The sequence below is a fragment of the Phoxinus phoxinus genome (genome assembly GCF_949152265.1).
Source record: "Phoxinus phoxinus genome assembly, chromosome: 5".
NCBI lineage: Eukaryota > Metazoa > Chordata > Actinopteri > Cypriniformes > Leuciscidae > Phoxinus > Phoxinus phoxinus.
This window is the reverse complement of record NC_136880.1, coordinates 38,952,955-38,977,114: the sequence shown is the minus strand read 5'-3', so window position 1 is coordinate 38,977,114 and position 24,160 is coordinate 38,952,955. Positions and strand designations below refer to the sequence as shown.

Below are 24,160 nucleotides of genomic sequence, written 5' to 3'. Positions count from 1 at the left end.
AACACATTGAACCTTGAAGCAGAAGAGCTACAGCAGCAGAAGACACCGTGACGCTCCTGTCACAGAAACTGAGCCTATAATTCATTCATTCGGGATGTGGTGGAACGGGAGAATCGCATCGTGGACGAGCAGCCAACAAATCTGCAGTAACTGTGTGATGGTCTCATGTCTATGGACCAGAAGCTCTGAGGAATGTTTCCAGCACCTTTTTGAATCTCACGAAGGGAAAACTGGGTCTAATCCGGTAACTGTTACTATCAAGGTGTAGGCCTACGTACCCAATGAAGCGGCCGGTTTAGTTAGTTGAGTCTGATTGATAAGGCACCAAACGTCTGCAGTCACACTGTCATGAACCAGTACAATTCTAGTTAACTTTTAGGAGTGTATCATCAGCTTTTCTGTGACACAATACAAAGATTTTACAGATCTTCTAATTTCATGTCATTTTCATTATACAGTAGCTCATCTCATCTGCAAATCTCAAACTCTCTAGTAAATCTCTAGTAGTGAAATTTCTGTAGCCCACAAGATTAAAACTTTCTAAATGACACATTCGCACTTTTAATCATATATTTATGTTATGAGATTGACTGTGTAGTAGTGAAAGGCTGTAAAGTTTCATGCATGATGCTTCTGGTGGAAAGGGCCGTGTCACATGGTTTGCAGGAAGCAGATTTGTGGTGTGCTGCTAACTCTAGACTTGGAAATTATGAGGCCACAGTGTTTACTAATCCCCAGAATACATCACGGAGATGTAGAGTAACAGATGATACATATATATAGTCAACAGCACTGTTTATGCTTAACATGTTCTTTAAAATCAAATCATCCTGCTTCATCACCAATCACGCACATGTGGACTGACTATGAGGAAGGAAAACGCTTCTGTGGCACAACAGATGAGACCTTAATCATTCTTTATAGGGTCCTAGCCACAAAGCAAACAGAAACCATCATTTTGTTTTACATAAGGGTTCATTATTTTTCCTAATCCTAATATTATTCGAGTTATTAGTCGAGAGATCGACTACTTCAACCACTAGTCGGCGCTGTCTGAAACAATCGACTATTTATTTGGCTTTACTCTGTTACATGAAAATTTTAATATGTAATGTCATAATTTTATAATGTTTTGAGAGTTTACTTATGTACTTGTTGCATTAGGCTATGAATTAATAAATATTTACTGATAAGAATTATATATATATATATTAAGAACAAGCAGTGACATACAGTAATTTACATCAGTGACATTAAAATGTCTTTGTTAATATTTCTTTGTTCTCAGTGTAGCAGAGTTGGCAGGAAGAGTGTGAGACAAGCTGCTGATGCCGTGCAAAGTTTCGCGACTGTGGTTGCAAGGGTGTCACTTCTAGAGAATGAATTATTTATTTTATTAATAGCTGCTTTCTAACACGCAACACTATTATTTTTGCTCCTACTTCTGGTTAGTGGTTTGAACAGACCCAACCTGAAGTATTAAACTTTGGCAACTCGTCCTGCACAGTTTGGACATGAATGGCACACCAAATCACGTGTATTGTTGAGGACTGGTGTGCCATTACTTTTGAGATGGAGACTCACTTTTATTTATTCATTTATGTATTTAACAGCTGCAGCTTGACACTTGCAGCTGTATATTTCAGCGTGGTTAGCGAGTTAGTGTGGTAGATGGTTTCAATATAGGCTTCAAACCAAAGTCTAATTTCAGCTAATGACTTAAAGTGATGTGGTTTAGGCCTCAATGTAAATATTTAGATATCCTTGGCTTAGTTTGATATATTCATATAGTAAGTACTCCCTTTTGGGGAAATGTTTTGGCAAGCACACAATTCTGCCCGTTTCCAAGCCCAGATGCTAAGAGTATCTGTATGGAAACTTTTAGGTGGACTGTGTCATGTGATATAACAGTTAATACACCCCTCCCTCTTCCTGAGGTTGTGGCGAACCTCTGAATGTTCTAACTTGTTTTTCTTTCCTGCGGAATCGTTTTATTTGGCTGAATCGTGGACACAGCAGGTGGAGACAGAGGTGTTTCTAACCAATTCATTAATGTCAATAAATTCTCTAGTCCACTCCTAGAGGTCAGCAGTTTTTCAGCACGACCTCTGTCTCCTTGTCTTTCTATCAGTCTGTCTCTGTCTTTCATGTCTGCTGGCACATGCACTGTGTGGAAACTGTGTGTGTGTGTGCTTCCTGTTTATGGCCAATGAAACTGGCTCATTTGAAAGAAAAATGTACAACATTCTGAGATTCCTGAAATCTTTTGGTGCAGGAAACGGGATGAATCAGCTGTGGCTGGTTATAGGTGTGGTGATGCATGCTTGTCTTTTATCTTTCATCATAAAACTCTTATGTAAACCGTTCTAATGGAAGAATATGTGCTTGCCAGTACATTGGATGCGTTACAATGTGGCTTGGCAATGAGACAGAAAGGCAGCACTGGGTAAGTAGGCATGCAGTAGTGGTAGTAAAAACTGCTGCCAGCATGTTAAACTCACCATGATATCCAAACGGACTAATCTTATTTTTTTATGGAATAATGCAGTATTTATTAATGAGTTAACATGAGTTAATAATCTTTAAAGTGAAGTGACGTGAAGGCCAAGTATGGTAACCCATACTCAGAATTTGTCCTCTGCATTTAAACCATCCAAATTAGTGCACACACATTAGGAGTAGAACACACACACACACACACACAAACTGCAAGACGTTGACACATACCCAGAGCAGTGGGCAGATTCACTGCGGTGCCCGGGGATTGATTCGAGGTTAGGTGCCTTGCTCAGGTGAACCTCAGTCGTGGGTATTGAGGGTTGAAGACAGCGCTATTCATTCACTCCCCCCACCTACATTTTCCTGCCAGTATTGAGAAAACAAATACAGGCAGGTGTAAGTGGTGGAAATTAATCAAAATAACTTATCCTCCCTCTTGCAGTGGCATCTGTTCTCTGATAACATGTTTTGCGTGTGGGCGGGGCAACCTGTCACTCGCATGAGATCGACCAATGGAAAACCTCAATGTTCTAACGATCCAATCAATTCCCCATGGACAAAATCAAGCTCAGTCCTTGTTCAAGAAGCCATTAAAAAAAAGAAGGAGAAGCCGTATCACTCTGATATGTCACAATACGGAAGAAAATTCTTCTGTTTCAGAGTAGATCCATAATTGTGTATTTCAGTCATTAACAAATTTGCACAGATAGAAAAGGGCTCATGGGATGCAACACTGTACTGCTAAAACCATACACTGCTCATGACACATGATTGCTTTTTTGTTTTTAGGGGATACGGGGGTTTCCTGGAGAGATTGGCCCTGCTGGACCTCAAGTAAGAACCCAGATTAATCATAAATAAAGTCTAAAACTTACTATAAAATTTACTTAAAAGCTATTAATTAAAAAAAAACTCTGTTTTTTTAAAGAAATTCATATTTTTATTCAGCAAGGATGCATTAAATTGACCATAAGTGACAGTAAAGACGTTTATAATGTTACAAAATATATTTTTTAAAAGCCTATCTTTGAACTTTCTATTCATCGAACGCAACTGTTTACATTGATGATAATAATAATAACAAATGGTTCTTGAGCAAATATCAGCATATCAGAATGATTTCTGAACAAGTAACAATGCAAAAAAAATTCAGCTTTGCATCACAGCAATAAGTTATTTTAAAATATTTTTAAATAAAAAAATAGTTACCGGCATTTTAAATTGTACTATACAGTATTTCACAATTTTACAGTTTTTACTGGATTTTTGGTTGAATAAATGCTGCCTTGTTGAGCATAAGAGACTTAAAAACATAAAAAAAACTTTTGAATGATAGTTAATGTTATTTTGAGAGTGTTGATTTTGTCACAGCTTTTGTGCTGTTGTATAACAAATTATTTTGACAGGGTGAGCGAGGTATGTCAGGACCAGCAGGCTTTACTGGACCAACAGGACAGCAGGTATCTCATCATTTCAACAGATTCATCTTTTGTTTAATCCAATTTATTGGCTTGATGCTAAATTGCAATTTTGCAAGCAGTAGCTATTTAGTTTCCTCATTAAGGCCTTTCATTTTAAGCAAAATGTCCAACATAAATGTTCCTAAACAAAATCATGCAGCTATTACTTTGGTAAGAAAACAGACTTAAGATTGGATGTTTTTTTTCTTCTCATACTTTTACTTTAAAGGAGGGAACCAGAATATATGTATCTGGGAACCAGAATGTAATTCTGTAGTTTTTGTGAAGCGATGCTCTTTCGTAGTCACCAGCCCACTCACAACACTACCAACCACAAAGGAAAACCATGCAAACCACCGTAGATCTGTGGTGCCATGTTTGGTCGCACTTTTCACAAAATGTGAAAATAGTTTCCAACAACAGTTGTAAATGATTTATTTTTTAAAGGTGAAATGTGCCCCAAATCCACGTCATTGATTAATGTTTCCAGACAGAATGGTTAGATTTGTACCACGGTGTTTGAACTTTTGGAGAAATGGTATCTACGAATGACTTTATATTTGTTTCTGCACATTGTTTTGGCATAGGCGAAGACATTTGAACAAAAACTGCACACTTTACATAAAAAAATGTGGTAACACTTTATAATAACACTGTATACAGTAATAAAGTAGCCTACTTACAAATCATTTGCAAAGTATTAGTTTATAGTTAATTCATAGTTAATATGTTGTAATGTAGGCTATACATTGTTAATATATCAATAGGCTATTTACAAACAGTGAGTTCTTCATTCATTGTCACTATAATTTAACAAATTATTTTTGTTAAACGTACTGTGAAATCTGTGCTTGCGAAGTCCGTACATGAAATCTGTTCAGCACAATCCTCTAGTCTAGTTTGTTAACATTGTCAGAGTCTGAATCAGGCTCGAATTGGTTTCAAATTGACGGCATCATTAATATTTACATCTTGAGTAGAACTCACGGTTAAGAAGGGGCGGGACATTTCACGAACACGCGCTAAGCGCTGCCAATCACAACACACTGGGCCAGCTAACCAATCACAGCGCATTTCGTATTTAAGGAGGGGCTTCATCAAAAACGACGCTTTCGGGACAGACTGGGGAGAGAGGAGTTGTAATAATGTAAAACGTGTAAAATAATGCGTTTTTTAAACAATCAAGTATGAAAACATATAAACACACCCCAAAAAACAAAATCAAGACTTCATAAAAGGGCATAATAGGACACCGTTAAGCCTAGTCCCAGACTAAAATGTATGTTTGAGCTGGTTTAACTGAAAGCAACTCACACTGATATATCTTCAAATATGTCAGTGCCTTTGTTTTATATCAAGATGCACACCGGTAAAGTTTTTTTCTACGGCTTGTTTATAAAAGCTACTCAATTCAATTCAATTCAAGTTTATTTGTATAGCGCTTTTCACAATACATATTGTTTCAAAGCAGCTTTACAGAAAATGCATTTCAAAAATATACATACAAAAATACAGTTAGTTAATCATAAAATTTAGGGCATAACATATCGCCGGCGTTGGGTCGTCTCTTCACAGGCGTCGAGTCGTCTCATCACAGGCGTTGGGGCATCTGAAGTCTCCATGAGAGGCTGGATACATAACTGGAGCTGACGAACTCTATTTCAGTTATATTTCAGGCGTCCCGAGATAACAACAAAAAAGGCAGATGGGAAATAATTAGCGTAGCTGCTGTTCATAATATGAATGCATTTGATCTGATTTAACTGTAGTATAAAAGGTATGAGATGCATTATATGAATGCTTGGCTAAAGAGATGCGTCTTTAATCTAGTTTTAAACTGGGAGAGCGAGTCTGAACCTCGGACAATATCAGGAAGGCTATTCCAGAGTTTAGGAGCTAGATGTGAAAACGCCCTCCCTCCTTTAGTGGACTTAGTTATCCTAGGTACGACCAGAAGCCTCGAATTTAGCGATCTTAAAGAGCGCGATGGATTATATGGCGATAGAAGATCTCTTAAATACACAGGAGCTAAACCATTTAGGGCTTTATAGGTCAGTAACAATACTTTGTAATTGATACGGAACTTAATAGGTAACCAGTGTAGAGATGATAAAATTGGTGTTATATGATCATATTTTCTTGACCTAGTAAGAGCTATAGCAGCTGCATTTTGGACTAACTGTAGCTTGTTTACGGAGGATGCAGGACAACCAGCTAATAAAGCATTACAGTAATCTAGTCTCGAGGTCATGAATGCATGAACTAACTTTTCTGCATCAGAAACTGATAGCATATTACGTAGCTTAGCAATGTTTCTAAGGTGGAAAAAGGCTGTTCTTGTGACATTTGAAATATGATTTTCAAAAGACAAGTTGCTGTCTAGTATAACACCCAGGTCTTTTACTGTAGAGGATAAAGTAACAGGACGTCCATCTAGATTAAGGTTGTATTGTAAGAGGTTTTGTGGGCAGTTTTTTGGACCAATCAGTAATACCTCCGTTTTATCTGAATTTAATAGAAGAAAATTACACGTCATCCAATATTTTATATCTTTAACACACTCTGTCATTTTAGATAATTTAGTGTTATCATCTGGTCTTGATGAAATATATAATTGAGTGTCATCAGCATAACAGTGGAAACTTATTCCATGTTTTCTTATAATATTACCAAGTGGCAGCATATAAATTGAGAATAGCAGGGGGCTTAATACAGATCCCTGCGGCACTCCATAATTTACTGACGTTATCTTTGATTTTTCCCCATTTAAATGGACAAAATGGTAACGGTCTGATAGGTACGATCTAAACCAGCTTAATGCCTGTCCCTGAACACCAGTGTAATTTTGAAGTCGATCTATGTCCTAATTGACTTAAATGTCCTAATTGAACTACGGCCTAATCCATGGCTTAATCCTGTCTGTGAAACCGGGCCTACATGTTTTAGCATTGAATTACGGATATTTGATGCTTGTCTTATTGCAAAGTTGACTTCTAAAATATCTTTCATTTCAGGGACCCCCAGGCCCAGCTGGCCCACCTGGCATAGAAGGTCCTCCTGGTCCTAAGGTAATTCATCATATAATTTTTTTTGTTTTTTTTAGCAATGACACATTTAATTTATCAAAATTATATCACTTTTTAACACCACTTTACCTATGTCTTGATTATAAGTATACTTGTTATATAACATTTTATTGAGACTCTGGTTTGTTGACAGGGGAATTCTGGCTCTCGCGGACAGGATGGGCTCCCTGGTGCACCTGGTACAAAAGTGAGTGATCTAGGGGAGGGGGATTTCCACACATAAAGGTCTGATAATACGATATCATCTCCTTTAGTGACATACCTGCCTCTTTCTCAGACCGCTTCAGGAAATAACTTTAGCAGAGGCTATATTAAGCCTCCATCAAGTCATAATGTTCAGAAAAAAAGCTGAAAAAATGTATGCATTTTACAGAGTGTGAAATGGCTGCAACTTTTAATTCCATGCATTCATTGCACATTAAGAAAAAGAGCTAAGTTTTAAAGTGATAGTTCACCCAAAAATGAAAATTAGTCCATACTGTGCATTATTCAAGGTCTTCTGAAGCAATATGTGAAAAACTTTTATGTCTTTATTTATTGGGAAGTGTCTATCCATGGTCCCTGAAAAAGTCTTAGAATGAGTTTGATCAAATTTAGGGCCATAGAAAGTCGTAACTATCTTAAATGGTAAAACAAAAGTCCTAACTATAATTTTAAGAGGTCTTAAATTTGGGGACGGAAAAACAGTAATTGCAATCTGGCCTGATGCGATTACTAAACTTCAAAAAGCTGATGGGCTGCCCTGTCACAGGCACGAAAGCTAATTATTTTAACACATTAATTCAATATATAGATTTCGCTATCTGCACAATAATCTGTTTATTGCATTCTTTAAACATAGTATTATCGTATCAGCAAAATTCATTCTTGGTGTGGATTTGTATGCATTGATAAATTATACACATCCATTTTCTATACATATGTGTATATTAAATAAAACATGTCTTTATTATTTTAAAGGGTTTGTTCTGAATGGACATATTGTGTTAATTTGATTTGAGCAGTTCTTAAAAAGTCTTATATTTGATTTCACAGACTCTGCACATACCCTATAGCCAGTGGTGTTCAGTGTCCTGTTTCTTCCTTTATTCAAAAAGATAAACTAACTAAATGAAACCTGTTAGTAAGTATAGCAATGCTGGACAAGTGATTCATCTTATAAAGGTGTATGTGTGCATGTGTGTATCCACAGGGTTCAGACGGAGAGTACGGCATTCAAGGTCCCCCTGGCATTAGAGGTCTACCAGGGTTCAAAGGTCATAAGGTACGTTCGCCTTGACTCAAGAGTGACGAACCTAACCCGAATTAGCATCTGCCTTGCTTAAGAGGGATGCTTTAATAAAGATGTCCATACTATGATGGACTCATAGGTTGCATTACAAATAGTCATTATCTGTCACCGACTGGTTTTTATGTTGTTTTATTCATCAATAAAATATTGTAATGCTTGGAATTTTTAAAGTCGCAATGAAATGAAGTAGCGATATATCTTTTCTTTTGTATTAACGAACTTCCAAATGTAACAGATATCAAAAAAGAAAAAATATAGGGAAGGGGCTTGGCTGTATGCATTGATGGTTGATTGGATTTTGAGATGTCAATAGCATAAGCACAGGCTTGCTGGGATGGAGTTTACTAAATGGCTGGAGAAGTCAACAGTGAGAAGTCTCTCATTTTCACCGATTCATAACATTTGGATAAAAAATATCAAGGTCAAATAAAAAAAATAAACACACATGGATGAATCATTCACTAAAAATATCTATAACATGCATTTACAAATTAGACAGAATGATTTCATGCTCATTTAATGATTCCATGATCATTGAATGTGACATTTGACATCACAAAAATCACTCAGATAGTTGACTTTTCCCCTCTACCCGTCCTTACAGTGTGAAAAAGAAACTCGATTTAATGATCAATATCACATGAGTCATTTCTAGACATTTTCATTTTTTCTTCCAAATTCTCACTCGCATCTTTAACCCGCTCTATTTTCGTGGTGGAGCTTTAAAACTTTCTATTTTATTCACTTTCAATTCTTATAGGCATATTTTGCAGTGGGAATGATTCTAAAATAATAAAATTGTTGTTGTTTTTATGGAATATTGCAGTATTTATTATAAATGATTTATCTGTGCACAATCTATTTTTTGATGCGCCCTCCCTCTGCGACATCTCATCTCTGACGACGTGCTCAGTGTTTACTGGCGTTTAGTGTTTACTGGCGTTTAGTATTGTTGACTCTGCTCACCGCAGAGCCTATGGGTGGAGCTTGACTTCCAGTTTCCCCTCGCTGGACGTAATGGGTGGAGCTAGACGGTCCAACTACACCCTAACACAACCCATAACCCTATCACTAAACGTAACTCCACCCATTACATCCAGAGAGGAGCAGCTGGACGTCATTTGGCTCTGCTGTGAGCACCATTTGGGACAACCTTTCAATCACGAGATCACAGCAATAGACGGGTTTCTGTGCAACGTCATCACAGAGATGCGCGCGCAACTAGGCGGCAGAAAGCTGCACTCTTTACAGCATTTCTAGCAGAAACAGAGAAGACACGGAGCCGTTGTGCTGTAAACTACACTAACCGCCAGAAAGATGGATTTCAAATGTAAGAAATCGATACTTTTATTCATCAAGGATGAATTAAATGGATCAAAAGTTACAGTAAAGACATTTATAATGTTCCAAAAGATTATTTCTATTCATCAAAGAATCCTGAAAAAATATGTTTTATCAAATTACCATATTAGACTGGATTAATGATGCTGAAAATGCAGAACTCGGCATAACACCTGTTAGCGGTTTTAACCCGTCTATAGCAAACCACAACCATCCATTTAAATTCCCCGTCGACAAAATCAAGTCCCGCCCTACATTTCTTCTTGTTCAAGAAGCCGTTTCACTCAGAATATATACATCACGATATAGGGAAGAAAAGACTATCACAACTTCCATCATTTCATGCTGGCTTTCACACAAAATGATAAAGAGTTGAATTTTAAACTTAATTCAGCAAATGACTATTCTTGGTTAATGCAACCTCTGGATGGACTGTAAACTTTTGCACTTGAATGTATTTTTCGCCTGCCCATCCAGTCTTAATAGTTCATGGTAAACAAACTTGTCTTGCTGTTCTCGGCTTGAGCCCCGAGCTCAACCCCCCTATAACGGTAACACGTAGAGGGACAGTGAGAGAAATAGGGGAGGAGGTTGAGGGATGTTGGAAGAATTGTCACTGGGATGGCGCTGTGACTGCTGCTTAGATACCTTCATAATGATGATTGACTGGACTCCTCCCGAACCTAAGTTTAGAACTTCACTGTTAGCACATTTAGCACTGCTAAAAGTATCTTATATGCGTGATTACTTTTGCAGGGTGACTCAGGATCATCTGGACCGAGGGGAAGTCAGGTACTGTGACTGACATCTGTGACATTTGATTTCTCACGACTGTTGAGAGAAATGTTGAGAGAGAGAGAGAAAAGAGGAAGTAAAAAAAAAAAGTGTTACTGTTTTTTTCTAACAGGAATTGCAGTCTGCAGAAGACACACACGCACATACACACACACTTTTATTCAGCATTTGGAGTCGAAAAGTTTGAACAAATGACATGTTCTAGGCTGTTTTATTGGTTAATGCTGATCTGGTGGTGGTCTAGCTTGTGGATGAGAAAAATCATGCTGTTTACTAGCAAAACAAAGCAAATTGGTTGACCTAGCAAGTCTTTCTGGTTGCAGTAATTAAGACCAACTACTGTTTGCTGGCCTTTTTTGCCATGATACTGTACATTTTTGTTAGAGCAATATTAACATTAGAGCAATTGTTAGAGCAATTATAACAAATCTCTCATTCCAGGGCGAGAAAGGAAACCAGGGAGAACATGGAGTCGCTGGAAAACATGTATGTAACAGTCTTTTTGCTTTATTAGTGCTGTTGCTAATACAAGCATACTTCTGGTTATGAAATTGAACAAACCCGTAAAATCTAATAAACTTTGACACACAGCTTGCCCCACATTGCTTGTGCAATGGAAATGAAAGCATCCCACACACTTGTTTTGAAGGAAGAATCCAAGTATCATAGAGACTCTTTTGATTTGAGCTATAGTAAGAAAGCACTTAGCAACCATCCAGAAGACCCATGCAAACACATAACAATGCACTACAAACAAACAGAAACCATATAGCAATGCTCTGGCAACACCTTAGTATCCTGACGATGAGCTTTGCATAAGAACATTTCGGTAACACTTTACAATAAAGTTTCATTTATTAACTAACATTAAAAAAGATGATTAAATACTGTAACAAATATATTGCTCATTGTTAGTTTATACATTAACTAATGTTAACAAATGAGACCTTGTTGTAAAGCGTTACCTAAACTTTTATATGAAAAAAAAAACTAATACTGTTCAAAAGTTTATGGTTAAACTTTTTCTTTCTTTTTTTTAAAAGAAATTAATACTTTTATTCAGCAAGGACATATTCATTTGATCAAGTGACAGTAAAGACATTTATAATCTTACATTTCTATTTTAAATAAAGGTTATTCTTATGAACTTTCTAATCATTAAAGAATCCTTAAAAAAATGTATATCACTATTTCCACAAAAGTTTTCAGCATTGATTATATTAAGAAATGTTTCTTGAGCCTCAAATCAGCATATTATAATTATTTCTGAAAGATCACGTGACACTGAAGACTAATGATCTGAAGAAGTAATGATGCTGAAAATACAGCTTTGCCAATAATTTATTTCATAATATTATGGTTTTACTGTATTTTTGATCAAATAAATACAGCCTTGGTGAGCATAAGATAAAAAATATACATGTAAATATCTAAATGCTTTGAAATTAAATTTCTTATAAAATGTCAGGAAGGATATATAAATGCAAATCAACTGAACAGCACCTAATGTGTGTGTGTGTGTGTGATGTACCTCTGTCATTCTCAACAGGGGGAACCGGGCCTGAAAGGGAACAAAGGAGAGGTACATTACTAACTACTCATAAAACATAACTACTGTTGTAAATGTCTCACACAACCATTTCCTGACGAGTCAGAATCTGAAAGTCTCTCGGTTTCCTGCAAGGGACTAATACAACCTTCAATGTTTTGAACCAAAAAATCTTGTTTGCAACTTCAACTTGCAATTTAAAACACTTCTACTCACATTACTCAAATAAACAAATGCGCACAAATTGAAGGATTAAAAAAAGAACAAGTATTTTTATGATACTTCTGAATTCATTCTATAATAGTGATGGCACGGTTTTAAATTGTTATCTCCACTCCCTCTCAGTCAGGTGTAGCAGGGGATCCTGGGAGCAGAGGGACTGATGGGAAAAAGGGAGATGTGGGTCCATCAGGTCCACATGGATCTCAAGGCTTTCCAGGTCTAGATGGGTTACCAGGACAACCAGGAGTTCCAGGTTACCCAGGGAAACCGGTGAGTGTGATGCTTATGATAATTTATAAAGTATGCATGATGGTGATGGTCTTGTTCAAATATGACACACTGTGTTACAGGGCAAGCCACCTTCAGAAGATCAGCTAATGAAGATTTGTGCTTCTGTGCTACAAAGTAAGTTTTCATGTTTTGTACTGTTAAGAATTATTTGAGTCTTTTGTCTCGTTTCAATGGCTCGTTAAGACAAATGAAAAAAGAATTATGAAAATATGCTTATACTATTACTATTACTCATACTTTTGGTTAGAATTTGAACAAACCCTTAACCGTAAGTATTACATTTAGTCATATTACTCATACTTCTTCTTACACTTACCAAGAAACTATCACACTAGCAAACAAAAAAGTGCTAAACACCATAGCGACAACTTAAGTTAGTGACTTTTGTGTGGCACATCAATCTCAAAATCTAGTATTGAGATATGTCTCCATGGGCTCTATTTTAACGATCTGAAACGCAAGTGTCAAAGCGCAAGTAACTTTGTGGGCGGTTCCCGGCGCTGTTGCTATTTTCCCAGCGGGAAAAACGACTCTTGCGCCTGGCGCAAATCTAAAATGGGTTGGTCTGAAGTAGCTTCATTATTCATAGGTGTGGTTTGGGCGTAACGTGAAATAAACCAATCAGAGCGTCCTCTCACATTCCCTTTAAGAGCAGATGCGCTTGTTCCATGGCGGATCGCTATTATAACGGTGGATTTGCCAGCGCATGCCAGGAGGAGTTCACAGCCGAGGAGGCTGACGTTCTCGTCAGGACCGTAAAACACAGAGAAGTGACATTGGGGATGATGGGACAAACCCACCCAAATTAGCTTCGGTTAAACAGGCGTATAATTTGGGTAAATGTGTAGCCTAATCTAGATTTTTTTTTTTTTATCTAGATAGATCTTTTTCACATCTTCACGGACACAACAATGATTTCCCTCGTGTGTTAATATTTTTCCTTGTAATAATGTATGATTTGCAAAAATGAAAACTGCTGCTTCTGTTTATAATTATTAGAGAATCAAAGTGGATGCGCGTTAACACGCTACATTATGGCCAAGCACGCGCCCTTAAAATAGTACCATATCACTAACGCGCAACGCGCCACTGTCTTTAGACTGTTTTTTTCCTGGTCAGTGGCGCAATTGCTTTCTAAAACTGGAAAATAGCACCAGGGGAGTTTTGCGCCGGAACACGCCTCCTCTTTGCGCTGAACCACCCCCGCGAGCGCAAGTTCATTCCCTAATTTACCGACCTGCGTCTGTGGAGGAAAAAGTCCGCTGTGCGCGGGTGCAAAATAGGAATGATACATGCGTCGGTGTTCAAAGTCAATTGCGCTGGGTGCAAGATAGGGCCCTATGTCTTAACGTGCATTTTACTTTGTCAGCTAAATTTATTTTGGAAGAAAAGACAAAAGTTGTGTCCCAAATGATGCACTTTACACTATGCACTTGTATGCTATACATTATGTACTCAACCATGTATCAATTGTATAAGGTTTTTTGTCATTGAACATCGGAGTCTGATAGCCGCTACCACTGCTGTGACAGTTGAGTGCATGAAGTGTCCAACGTTCCTCACTTAATTAAGTGCATCACCCGGGTATTTAAAGCACATGACATCACAAAAAAAATGTATATATTGCTGAGAAATCTGTGTTGAGCCACACATTGGTGATACTGTCACAGACTTCTTCACCACACCTTAAAACTCCTCACTGAATTGCGCTTGTCGCACGCACATACTGTAGTGAGGGATGATGGACAGTCAGATTGCAAAATAATGATCACGATGCCAGTGTGAAGCATTTATACGTTATCTTTCTCATTGCACACTATTTGGCAAATTATTAAATGCATGAATAATTTATTAAGTGAGAATGAAAGATGTGAAACTAGCACAGAGATGTAGGAAATAGTTGCCAGGGACAGTGTTAAAATGTTCAGTTTAGCATACAAAATGTTTGATAGTAAAACACAGCAGGTGACCAGAATGAAGTATTCCAGAGAGCCATAAAATAACACTTTTGCCTGCGTTTGCGCGTGTTTGATACTCTGTCATATTAGAAAACTCAATTTAAGCATTAAGTACTCAATATTATACTATAAGGTTTTGATATAATATATTGTGATGTCCATAACCTCATTAGCTGTTCTTACAACAGGAATTTCTTATTATTGCTGTTTATATAATTGTTGCAAATAATTATACATTTTATGATGAAATTATGCATTATAAATCTGTGTTTGAGTGTGTCATACCCTCTCTGCTCTCTACATTAAAACTTGCAGTCTCTTCTTTGGAGCTTGCATGTAGTCAAATTTACCTAACATATTAAACACATTCCTTACCTATGAAAGTTATTTAAACTTCATATGAAAAATGAGTTCTTTTTAACTCTCCCACCATCTAGCTTTTTAAATGAATCGTGAGGATTCGTCACCCTAGGTCACATGACCATAAACGATAAAATGAGTCACTTACGGACTCGTGGAAGGGCCCTTTGTGAAGGGATTCAGTTGTTCACTTTCGTTTGGAACGTCTTTACAAATTTCAAGGGTGCAAAAATGTTGCAATTCTCAAACTATAATTTTTATTTAAACAGTTAAAGGATAATTCCGGTATTTAACACCTTGAGTCTATATTGTAGTTTGTTTTGGATGAACAAGAGTGGTGGACAACATTTTTTTGACAATGGTTCCTCTCTCGAGTTTTTGACTATAATAGAATTGGCCATGGACCCATTTAACATTAGAGTCAATGGGCATGTCCGAAAATGTCATTAAAACAGCCAATAATGTTCGTTTACAAAATTGTTAAACTCACCGAGTGGTTAGTGGTGTTCATTGATGATTATAAACAATATATCGTCGCAATATATGATTCCAATCCGTTTATTTTGCTATAGTGGAACTATTTTTTCAGACACTTCACAACCGTGTAACTTCCGCTCAATATTTGAATCTGAAGCGTTAGCACACTCCCGACCACTAGATGGCGATAACCGATGTTTATGTCTCACGGGACACTCACGGTCACAGTCGAGTTCAACTTCATATTGCACTGGTCAGTGGTCACGTCTTTCGATATGGTTAGAATTTGTGCGGTCAAAAACTGCGGTAAAGAGCTCTGCTCGCTAGCCTTATGAGAAACGGAAGCGAGCAAAAAGACTACATCGACCAAATGTAAACAGCCCCCTTTCCGTTTCCGGTAGCGCATTTATATATTAAAGGAGAACTCCGGTCAATTTTAACATTGAGCTCAATTTTTAGTAAATTTGGAGTGCTGTCAATACAGAGAACAACGACAAAAATCGGTGTTGCCTACACTGTGTTATCCTATTTTTAAAATTTGCACCCTATTGACTTGAATGGGGCAAGTTTTAAACCTGCTTTTATCCTCTTAACATATTTGATGTGTCATACAAGTGCCCAGCCATGTTGAGTGATTCCTTAAGAGTGAACACGAGTGAATCTGACTTCAGTAGATGTGAAAAATATGAATAAAAATTATGTTATATCAGCCAGCGCAAATACCTGTATTTAGTTCCTGTTTTCGGTGGAAGTCCAAAGTAGTCGATTGTCGAGTTCACGCGCGTGATCATAGTAGGGCTGACTTCTAATAGTCGAGGATTCGACGATTCGATTCGGAGAGGTCTGATTCGACTATGAACCTCATAGTCGAATACATGGGCGTCAGTTTGGTTTGAAATGTGCTGGGGACAGAGACGCATTCGCATTTTCAGAAGGGCTGGGTACAATTTTATTTATTTTTTCGCTTTCGCGCAGGTCATGTTTTGAAAGACGATGTCCTGTAGCTTACTAATGTAAATAAATAAAAATGTATTCAAAAATCTGCTTCACATTTTCAGCAGGGCTGCGGAGCGGCTGTGGGTTGACTCCACACGGTTCTCATGTGCGTTAAAAAGCTTTACGTGGTTTAATGTACCTAAACAACGATTACCAAATTTACCTCTCATATTGCTCGTCATAACCACTGAAAATGGTAAAAAAAAATCGAACCCGGAGTCCAATTATTATGGACGTTATCTGATATTAAGCGTTTCTGCTTCACATTTTCAGCAGGGCTGCGGAGCGGCTGTGAGTTGACTCCACGCGGTTCTCATGTGCGTTAAAAAGCTTTACGTGGTTTAATGTAGCCTACCTAAACAACGATCACCAAATTTCTCTCTCATATTGCTCCTCATGTTTATGAAATGTTATGATATATGTGTGATATGTGTTTTTTAGCTCTTTTGTTTGAAATGGAAAAAATCTAGCTGCTATCTAAAAAAAAAAGAAAAAAGAAAAAAAGGTTCGACTATCAGTCGACTATGGCAAAATCTAACGAATCAGATTCGACTATGAAAATCCTTAGTCGAAAACAGCCCTAGATCATAGTAACTAAACCTATGCGCGTGAACTCGACAATCGACTACTTTGGACTTCCACCGAAAACAGGAACTAAATACAGGTATTTGCGCTGGCTGATATAACATCATTTTTATTCATATTTTTCACATCTACTGAAGTCAGATTCACTCGTGTTCACTCTTAAGGAATCACTCAACATGGCTGGGCACTTGTAATGACACATCAAGGATGATATGACTAAGAACTGGTTAAGTTTAAAACTTGCCCCATTCAAGTCAATAGGGTGTAAATTTTAAAAAGAGGATAACACGGTGTAGGCAACACCGATTTTTGTCGTTGTTCTCTGTATTGACAGCACTCCAAATTTACTAAAAATTGAGCTCAATGTTAAAATTGACCGGAGTTCTCCTTTAACGAGCACTCAGTCCTTCAACAGAATTCAATGGGATTTTACAAAATGACGAATAAAACACGACAGAAACTGTATTTCGCAACACTTTTTGTTTCTGGAACATCAACTAACATCAATAATCACTCGGTGAGTTGCAAAGTTTTGAAAACTAATGTTAAAGGTTGTTTTAATGACATTTTCGGACATGCCCATTGACTCCAATGTTAAATGGGTCCATGGCCAATTCTTTTATAGTCAAAAACTCGAGAGAGAGGAACCATTGTCAAAAAAATGTTGTCCACCACTCTTGTTCATCCAAAACAAACTACAATATAGACTCAAGGTGTTAAATACCGGAATTATCCTTTAAAGGTGCAGTAAGCGATGTCTGAGAAACACTGCTGATATTTGAAATCAACCCAAACAAATACGCCCCTCCCTTCAATGCTCCGCCCCTAAAATGCATGATCACGCAATGCAAAAGCGGATGTCTCTTATCTAACATATCATAGCATATCTTGGTTCTGTGAATAGTAAAACCAATGTTACTCAGAAACAACACAACCTCTGCATCCGTATTCAGGCCTTCCCACTTTGGTGGGCCTTCCCACTCTCAAGCGTTTCTAATATTTTCTATTCCTAAAGCTCTTGCCTGATCATAACCCTTTTTAAAGAAGACACTCAGTAGATTATTGCTTTATTTGTTCCTTCAAAAGGCCAGCTGCCACAGCTCCTGCAGGTGATGGGCCAAACAAGTTGCCAGCACTGTGAAACCAAACAAGGACCACAAGGCGATCCAGGTCCCCCAGGCCCAACAGGCCCATCTGGACCCCCAGGGTATCCCGGCATGGCAGGGTCTCCAGGCTACCCAGGACCTCCAGGGAGGAGGGGATCTGAAGGGGTGAAAGGTGAGAATTATATCAAGTTGTTTTTAACATTTATTTTCTCATTATAAAGTGACCGTTCTAAAGAGATAATGCTGCTCAAATGTTATTCTTACAGGTGATATTGGCCCAATGGGAATGAAAGGTGCTAAAGGACAAGGTGAAAATGGCTTGCCAGGTCCCCCTGGCCCAGCAGGTAAAAAACAAATGTCTATATCCAGGGCTTGACATTAACTTTTTTGGCTCACCAGCCACTGTGCCTAGTGGTTTTCCAAAGTTACTAGCCACTCAGCATTTTCACTGGCCACAATTTTGGCATCGATTCCATAGGGAAAAACTGCCATATAGATATTTTAATTTTATCTTATAATTTGGCAGCAGGTATATTAGGCTGCTGTCACTTTAAGACCACACACACTGCCCATTATACTGTTGCACATGCGTTTCCTTTCTCAACTGTTTACGTTCACTTAAAACATAACGACTGTGTTTACGTGAATACTCACCAAGACTGGCATCTTGGCATTATTTTGTGTGTGTTTGACTGTTTAAGCGCAATAAAAAGTGAAAAATAACTTAGCACAAAATCTGTGGGAATTATTAAAATTATGCGCAATACGTGCAATCCCACAGCGAAGTTCAAACCCAGTAATATTCATGCGGAGCAAATGAAACGAGTGAGTGAGGGGAGGCGGGTTTGTGTGTTATTTGCTGTCGGAGAGATGATGAGAGAGAGAGAGAAAAAGAAGTGCATCTATTCTGCGGAAAATTAATATTGGAAGAGTTTCAGATCGATATGTATCAAAATATTGATATTTTTGACAACACATTGCACTTAGTTTATTATATCCGATACCTTTTTAAAAGACTACGGTACATTTGAAAAATGAATATATTATATATAAAATTCAAGCTGCCAAAGTGTCTAGTAGGAGTGACTGTTTTACACGCCACTGCTGAAATCCAGCATACTCTATATCATACTCATGCATGATAATAATCCCTCTTGTTTTATTTTATTCATTTATTTATTCATTTTTGTCTTTGTAAGCACAACCTTACGTAACTTTCTCTTCCACAGGTTTGCAGGGCCCTCGTGGGGATGCTGGTGAGGGATATCCCGGGCCTTCTGGTCCATCAGGGAAACCTGGCACTCCGGGCACCCCAGGCAAACGTGGGCCCCCAGGATCCACGGGGATTTGTGACCTGTCCTCTTGTTATCAAGCCTATGGCTTTCGGGACGATCCATTTAGAAAAGGACCTAACTTTTAGCGTCAGGACAGTGGGATCTTACTGATCCTGTACAGTCCTTTCTCTCTCAGATGAACATTTCTGGTGCTCAGCATTGACCTCAAGAACTCATAACCTCTGAAGAACGATGTCATGATCTTGAATTTAAATATGTGACGTGTTTTCCTGTCTGAGAATCTTGAATGTGGTCAAATCTCTAATTTGGGCTTCAAAAAATGACACAACTGTCAGTACAACTCATGCATTATATTCCATGTCTTCTGAAGCCTTTGTGCGAGAAACAGTGTAAAAATTAAATCATTATTGAGAAAAATGCCTTTCAACACCATACATTTGCGTGTACTGTATACATACATCATTCTCACGTTTCCTGTGACCAATTTAATTAAATTTTTTTTGTTTTTTTTGTTTTTGGGTAAACTGTTTCTATAAAGAAAAATGACTATACTGTATCATCTGCACTGCCCTAGCCAAGCTACCTCTGTACAGGATGTGAAGCATTTTCTACGGGCTATACATTGAACGCTTATGTTAAAATTTAAGAATACTTCTGCCCATGGGCTATTTGTTAGTTTTTATACAGTAGGAAAAATGTTACTGCTACAACAATTTTTAATTATTTAATTATACTTTAATTGTTTGATATTTTGAACATGTCTCGAATAATTTGCCAGTACTCCTAATAGTGTAGTTTTGGGATGTCTCTCTGTTTGACCTGATATATTTGTGCAAAGATCAGCAATTAATATCTATTTATTATTTAATGTTCCCTGTTCATGTTTTTTTTTTTTTTTTTTTTTAAATGCACGCAAGGATTTAGTCTTATGTTTTTTACTGAATTTATCAATTCATTTGTGCAGCTGAAATTTCAAACTCTTTAAATTACAATAAATATTTTAAAATGTTGAACTAAATTGTTTAATTCTTAATATTTTTGCTGGCTACTCTCTTTCTTTCTCTCTCTCTCTCTCTCTCTCTCTCTCTCTCTCTCTCTCTCTCTCTCTCTCTCTCTCTCTCTCTCTCTCTCTCTCTCTCTCTCTCTCTCTCTCAAAAAAAAGTAAATCATATTACATGACATTTGACATTGTACATGACATCTTTTGGGCTCTCTCTCTCTCTCTCAAAAAAACCTACATCATATTCCATGACATTTGACCAAAAATAGTGGTGGTGAAAGTGGTTTTGCGTAGTGCTGACGAGGAGATTTAAATGCTCTGTACACTTCCTCGTTCAGGATGCGTGCTAAGTTTTTCTTGGTCAGCCACAACGTGTTTGCTTCAGTTCTGCCACGGCTCCAGAGTGTTTCACACACTTCTTTACCAAGGGCACAGGTGAGTGAAACCAACATTTGATGCTCAGAATGAACCTCAATAGATTTTTTTTTATTAGCTCTGTATTTGCTGATGTTTGATTTTATTTCAACAGAATCTGACCTCAGACAATGGATGATTACAATTATTTAGACGATTTTTTCAATGACAACACCAGTTCCACATTACCAGAGAGCGTCGTAACCGTGGAGGTTCCTTTATGCAATAAAGGCAATGTCATCCAGTTTGGCGCAGCATTTCTCCCAACGTTCTACTACACTAACTTCTTGCTGAGCTTGGTGGGGAACGCACTGGTGCTGTACATCATCTTCAAATATGAGAAGCTCAGCACGGTCACCAACATATTCTTGCTCAACCTCGTCATCTCGGACCTGATCTTCGCCTCCAGTCTCCCCTTTTGGGCGGTCTACCACAAGTCAGAGTGGATCTTTGGCAGAAGCCTTTGCAAGTTGGTGGGAAGTTGTTACACCATCGGCTTCAACAGCTCCATCCTCTTCCTCACTCTCATGACTTTCGACCGTTACCTTGCAGTGGTCCACGCCATCTCTGCAGCCCAGAGCAGGAGAAACACGTACGCGTTCGCGTCGGCCGCCACTGTCTGGATGCTCAGTATATTTGCTAGTATAAAGGATATCGTTCTATATGATGTGATGGATGGTTCAAATGGTTTGCTGTGCGAAGTGACTGGTTACCACCAGACGATCCTCACAAAGTGGGAGCTGGTTGGCTATTATCAGCAGTTTCTCCTCTTCTTCCTAGTGCCTCTGGTTATCGTCCTGTACTGCTACATCCGTATAACCATCAGGATCATGTCCACACGCATGATGGCGAAGTTCAGGGCAGTCAAACTCATCTTTGTCATTGTCTTCACCTTCTTCATCTGCTGGACGCCTTACAATGTGGTCATTCTGTTAAAAGCCATCAAGACGTCAGTTGGAGACCTGAACGATTGCTCGGAAGCTCTCGACTATGCGCTGTACATAACACGTAACTTTGCCTACATGTACTGCTGCATCAGCCCTGTTTTTTACACCTTTTTGGGGAAGAAGTTTCAAAGCCATTTTCTGAAACTTCTGTCCAAGCATATGCCATGTTTGAAGCTCGATACCTTAATGTCAATGCCAAGTAACGGTAGTAAAACCACATCAGGAGCCCAAACACGGATTACTGACCATTAAGTTTTGTTCGGAAATGTGTTGTTGAGAGGACACAAATTAGAGCGACAAGAGAAAGAAAAAACAGAGAATCCAAGATGCAATGTTTGCTTTGTTTGACCATAAAAATATACGTTTAATAATTTGCATTTAATGCATATTAATGAATAGCGTTTGTCTAATGAGCTCCATCAATTTGACCAAATGGAGCAAAAGTATTGATAAAAAATTTTAAACAATTAAAATAATGTCATATTTTACAGTTCATCTGATGTACATATGTAAATATTCCTTCATTAATATCCCTTGGTGACATAAAAAAAGTAAAAAAATGTTTCCAATAATTTCTCATTTAATACATATTAAATAAATATTGTGTGTCTAATGAGCTCCATCAATTTTACCAAATGGAGCAAAACTATTGATAAAAATGTAGAAACAATTGAAATATTGTCATATTTTACAGTTCATTTGATGTACATATGTAAATATTCCTTCATAAATATCCCTTTGATGACATAAAAAAAGTAAAAAAATAAAAAATGTTTCCAATAATTTCTCATTTAATGCATATTAATTAATAGCGTATGTCTAATGAGCTCCATAAATTTGACCAAATGGAGCAAAAGTATTGATAAAAAATGTAAAACAATTGAAATATTGTCATATTTTACAGTTCATTTGATGTACATATGCAAATATTCCTTCATTAATATCCCTTTGATGACATAAAAAAAGTAAAAAATAAAAAATGTTATCAAATAATTTCTCATTTAATGATGAATAGTGTATGTCTAATGGGCTTCATCAATTTTACCTAATTGTGAAAAGGCATACCGTAATACTTATTATTATTAATAATAACTTTCATATTTTACTGTCCATAAATGTAAATATTCCTTCACAAAAATCGCTTTAATGATATCAAAAACAAGACTTAAAAATTAAGTAAAAAAAAGAAAAGAAAGTTTTTATCAATAGCTTATGATGAAAGAGCATCATTGCAACATATTGTTCATTGTGTAACCCTCGTCTATGCGTTCTTTTGCAACATCTCTCTCTCCTTACTTACATTATATTCTTTAAGGAGTAATATTATTTTGTCTAAAATATATTGTTGTAAATAGTTATACTGTTAGTTGTAAATAGTTCAACTTCATATTGCTGCACAGGTTATAGGTGCAAGGAAGAAAAATATTAGTGACAGGAATTTGTCATTCTATTCTTCAAACAAATGTGAAACTCACAACCCTTTAAAGTTCTCAGAAATGAGTAAACTTCCTGTCCTGTCAACATCTAAATATATCCTGTTCTGATCTTCATTTTGAGCATGAACTCAGTCTGTGTTCTCTTGGTTCTGTAATATATCTCATTTTAATGCATGACAATAAATGTTCTAAATAATCTGTTTGATTGTGGTTGTTTTCTTTTTAGAAATTAATATCTGTTATACGCGTTGTTTTTTATTCAATGCATATTTTTATTTTAGCTCTCTTTTCATTTTGTCAAATAAGGCGATCACATGACCACTATCAGAATCCTATCAGTATTGTCTTCACATCACTGTGCATTTTTGAACGCTTTTTAAATCTTTGTCTGGGAATACATTGGCTAATTGAATATTTTAGACAAAATGTAATAACAGGATTATTTTTTATAGGCTACACCAGAAATATAAAATCATGAATTTGCCCTATTTATAGAATTAGCCTAGTGTAAATCGGTCAGTTGCTTTATAAAAATGTGAATCCACCATACCAAACAAGTATTTTGTACAACATTTGGACCTTCTTTTTTATCACTCAATTTCAAATTGTGTCTTCTATAGGGACATTTAGACATTTATTTTAAAATACAAAGTATTGAAAATCAGAATAAAGCTCTGTAAACACTTGCATTTTTGCAACACTATAAGTGTGTGCCATCTGGTTATCCAAAGTTCTACACACACTTGTGGGCAGTCTTCACACCCACTTGAACACTTGGGCCATAAGTCATGTAGACCCCAAGTGGTCCCTAGCAAAGAAAACCGCAAGTGTGGTAAGGCTACATCCCAAACCCAACCAATACATTCCAATCCAATCACATTTCTTCACAGTAGGGACGACCAATGAGCAGCCAGTCGCTGTCCAGTCATCCAGTCAGCATTCAGACTCTCAGTGCGGAAAGCGCGTGCGTGCGTGCGTACGTGCGCGGGTGGGGTGGATGACTGGATGAGCATAACTGGAAGAACAAAAAACAGAAATCAATCTGACGGAGC

The 24,160-nt window shown here is 37.4% G+C and overlaps 2 protein-coding genes across 2 annotated transcripts in view; both read left to right on the top strand.

Annotated features, from left to right (window-relative positions):
• Positions 1-20,326, top strand: part of LOC306999594 (uncharacterized protein) — a 34,853-nt gene extending 14,527 nt beyond the window's left edge. The window contains 13 exon segments of the mRNA XM_079614420.1: positions 3,289-3,333; positions 6,974-7,004; positions 7,008-7,027; positions 7,179-7,232; positions 8,238-8,309; positions 10,434-10,464; positions 10,914-10,943; positions 12,022-12,054; positions 12,367-12,513; positions 12,594-12,648; positions 17,997-18,188; positions 18,283-18,360; positions 19,246-20,326. Of these exon segments, the coding sequence (XP_079470546.1) occupies positions 3,289-3,333; positions 6,974-7,004; positions 7,008-7,027; positions 7,179-7,232; positions 8,238-8,309; positions 10,434-10,464; positions 10,914-10,943; positions 12,022-12,054; positions 12,367-12,513; positions 12,594-12,648; positions 17,997-18,188; positions 18,283-18,360; positions 19,246-19,436 (979 nt within the window). The 3' untranslated portion in view covers positions 19,437-20,326.
• A 153-nt stretch (positions 20,327-20,479) lies between these two features.
• On the top strand, positions 20,480-23,306 carry ccr12a (chemokine (C-C motif) receptor 12a). Its single transcript, XM_079613789.1, has 2 exons — positions 20,480-20,746; positions 20,841-23,306. Exon 2 carries the CDS (start codon positions 20,857-20,859, stop codon positions 21,922-21,924), a length of 1,068 nt encoding a protein of 355 aa, XP_079469915.1. The 5' UTR covers positions 20,480-20,746; positions 20,841-20,856; the 3' UTR covers positions 21,925-23,306.
• Positions 23,307-24,160: the final 854 nt, after the last annotated feature.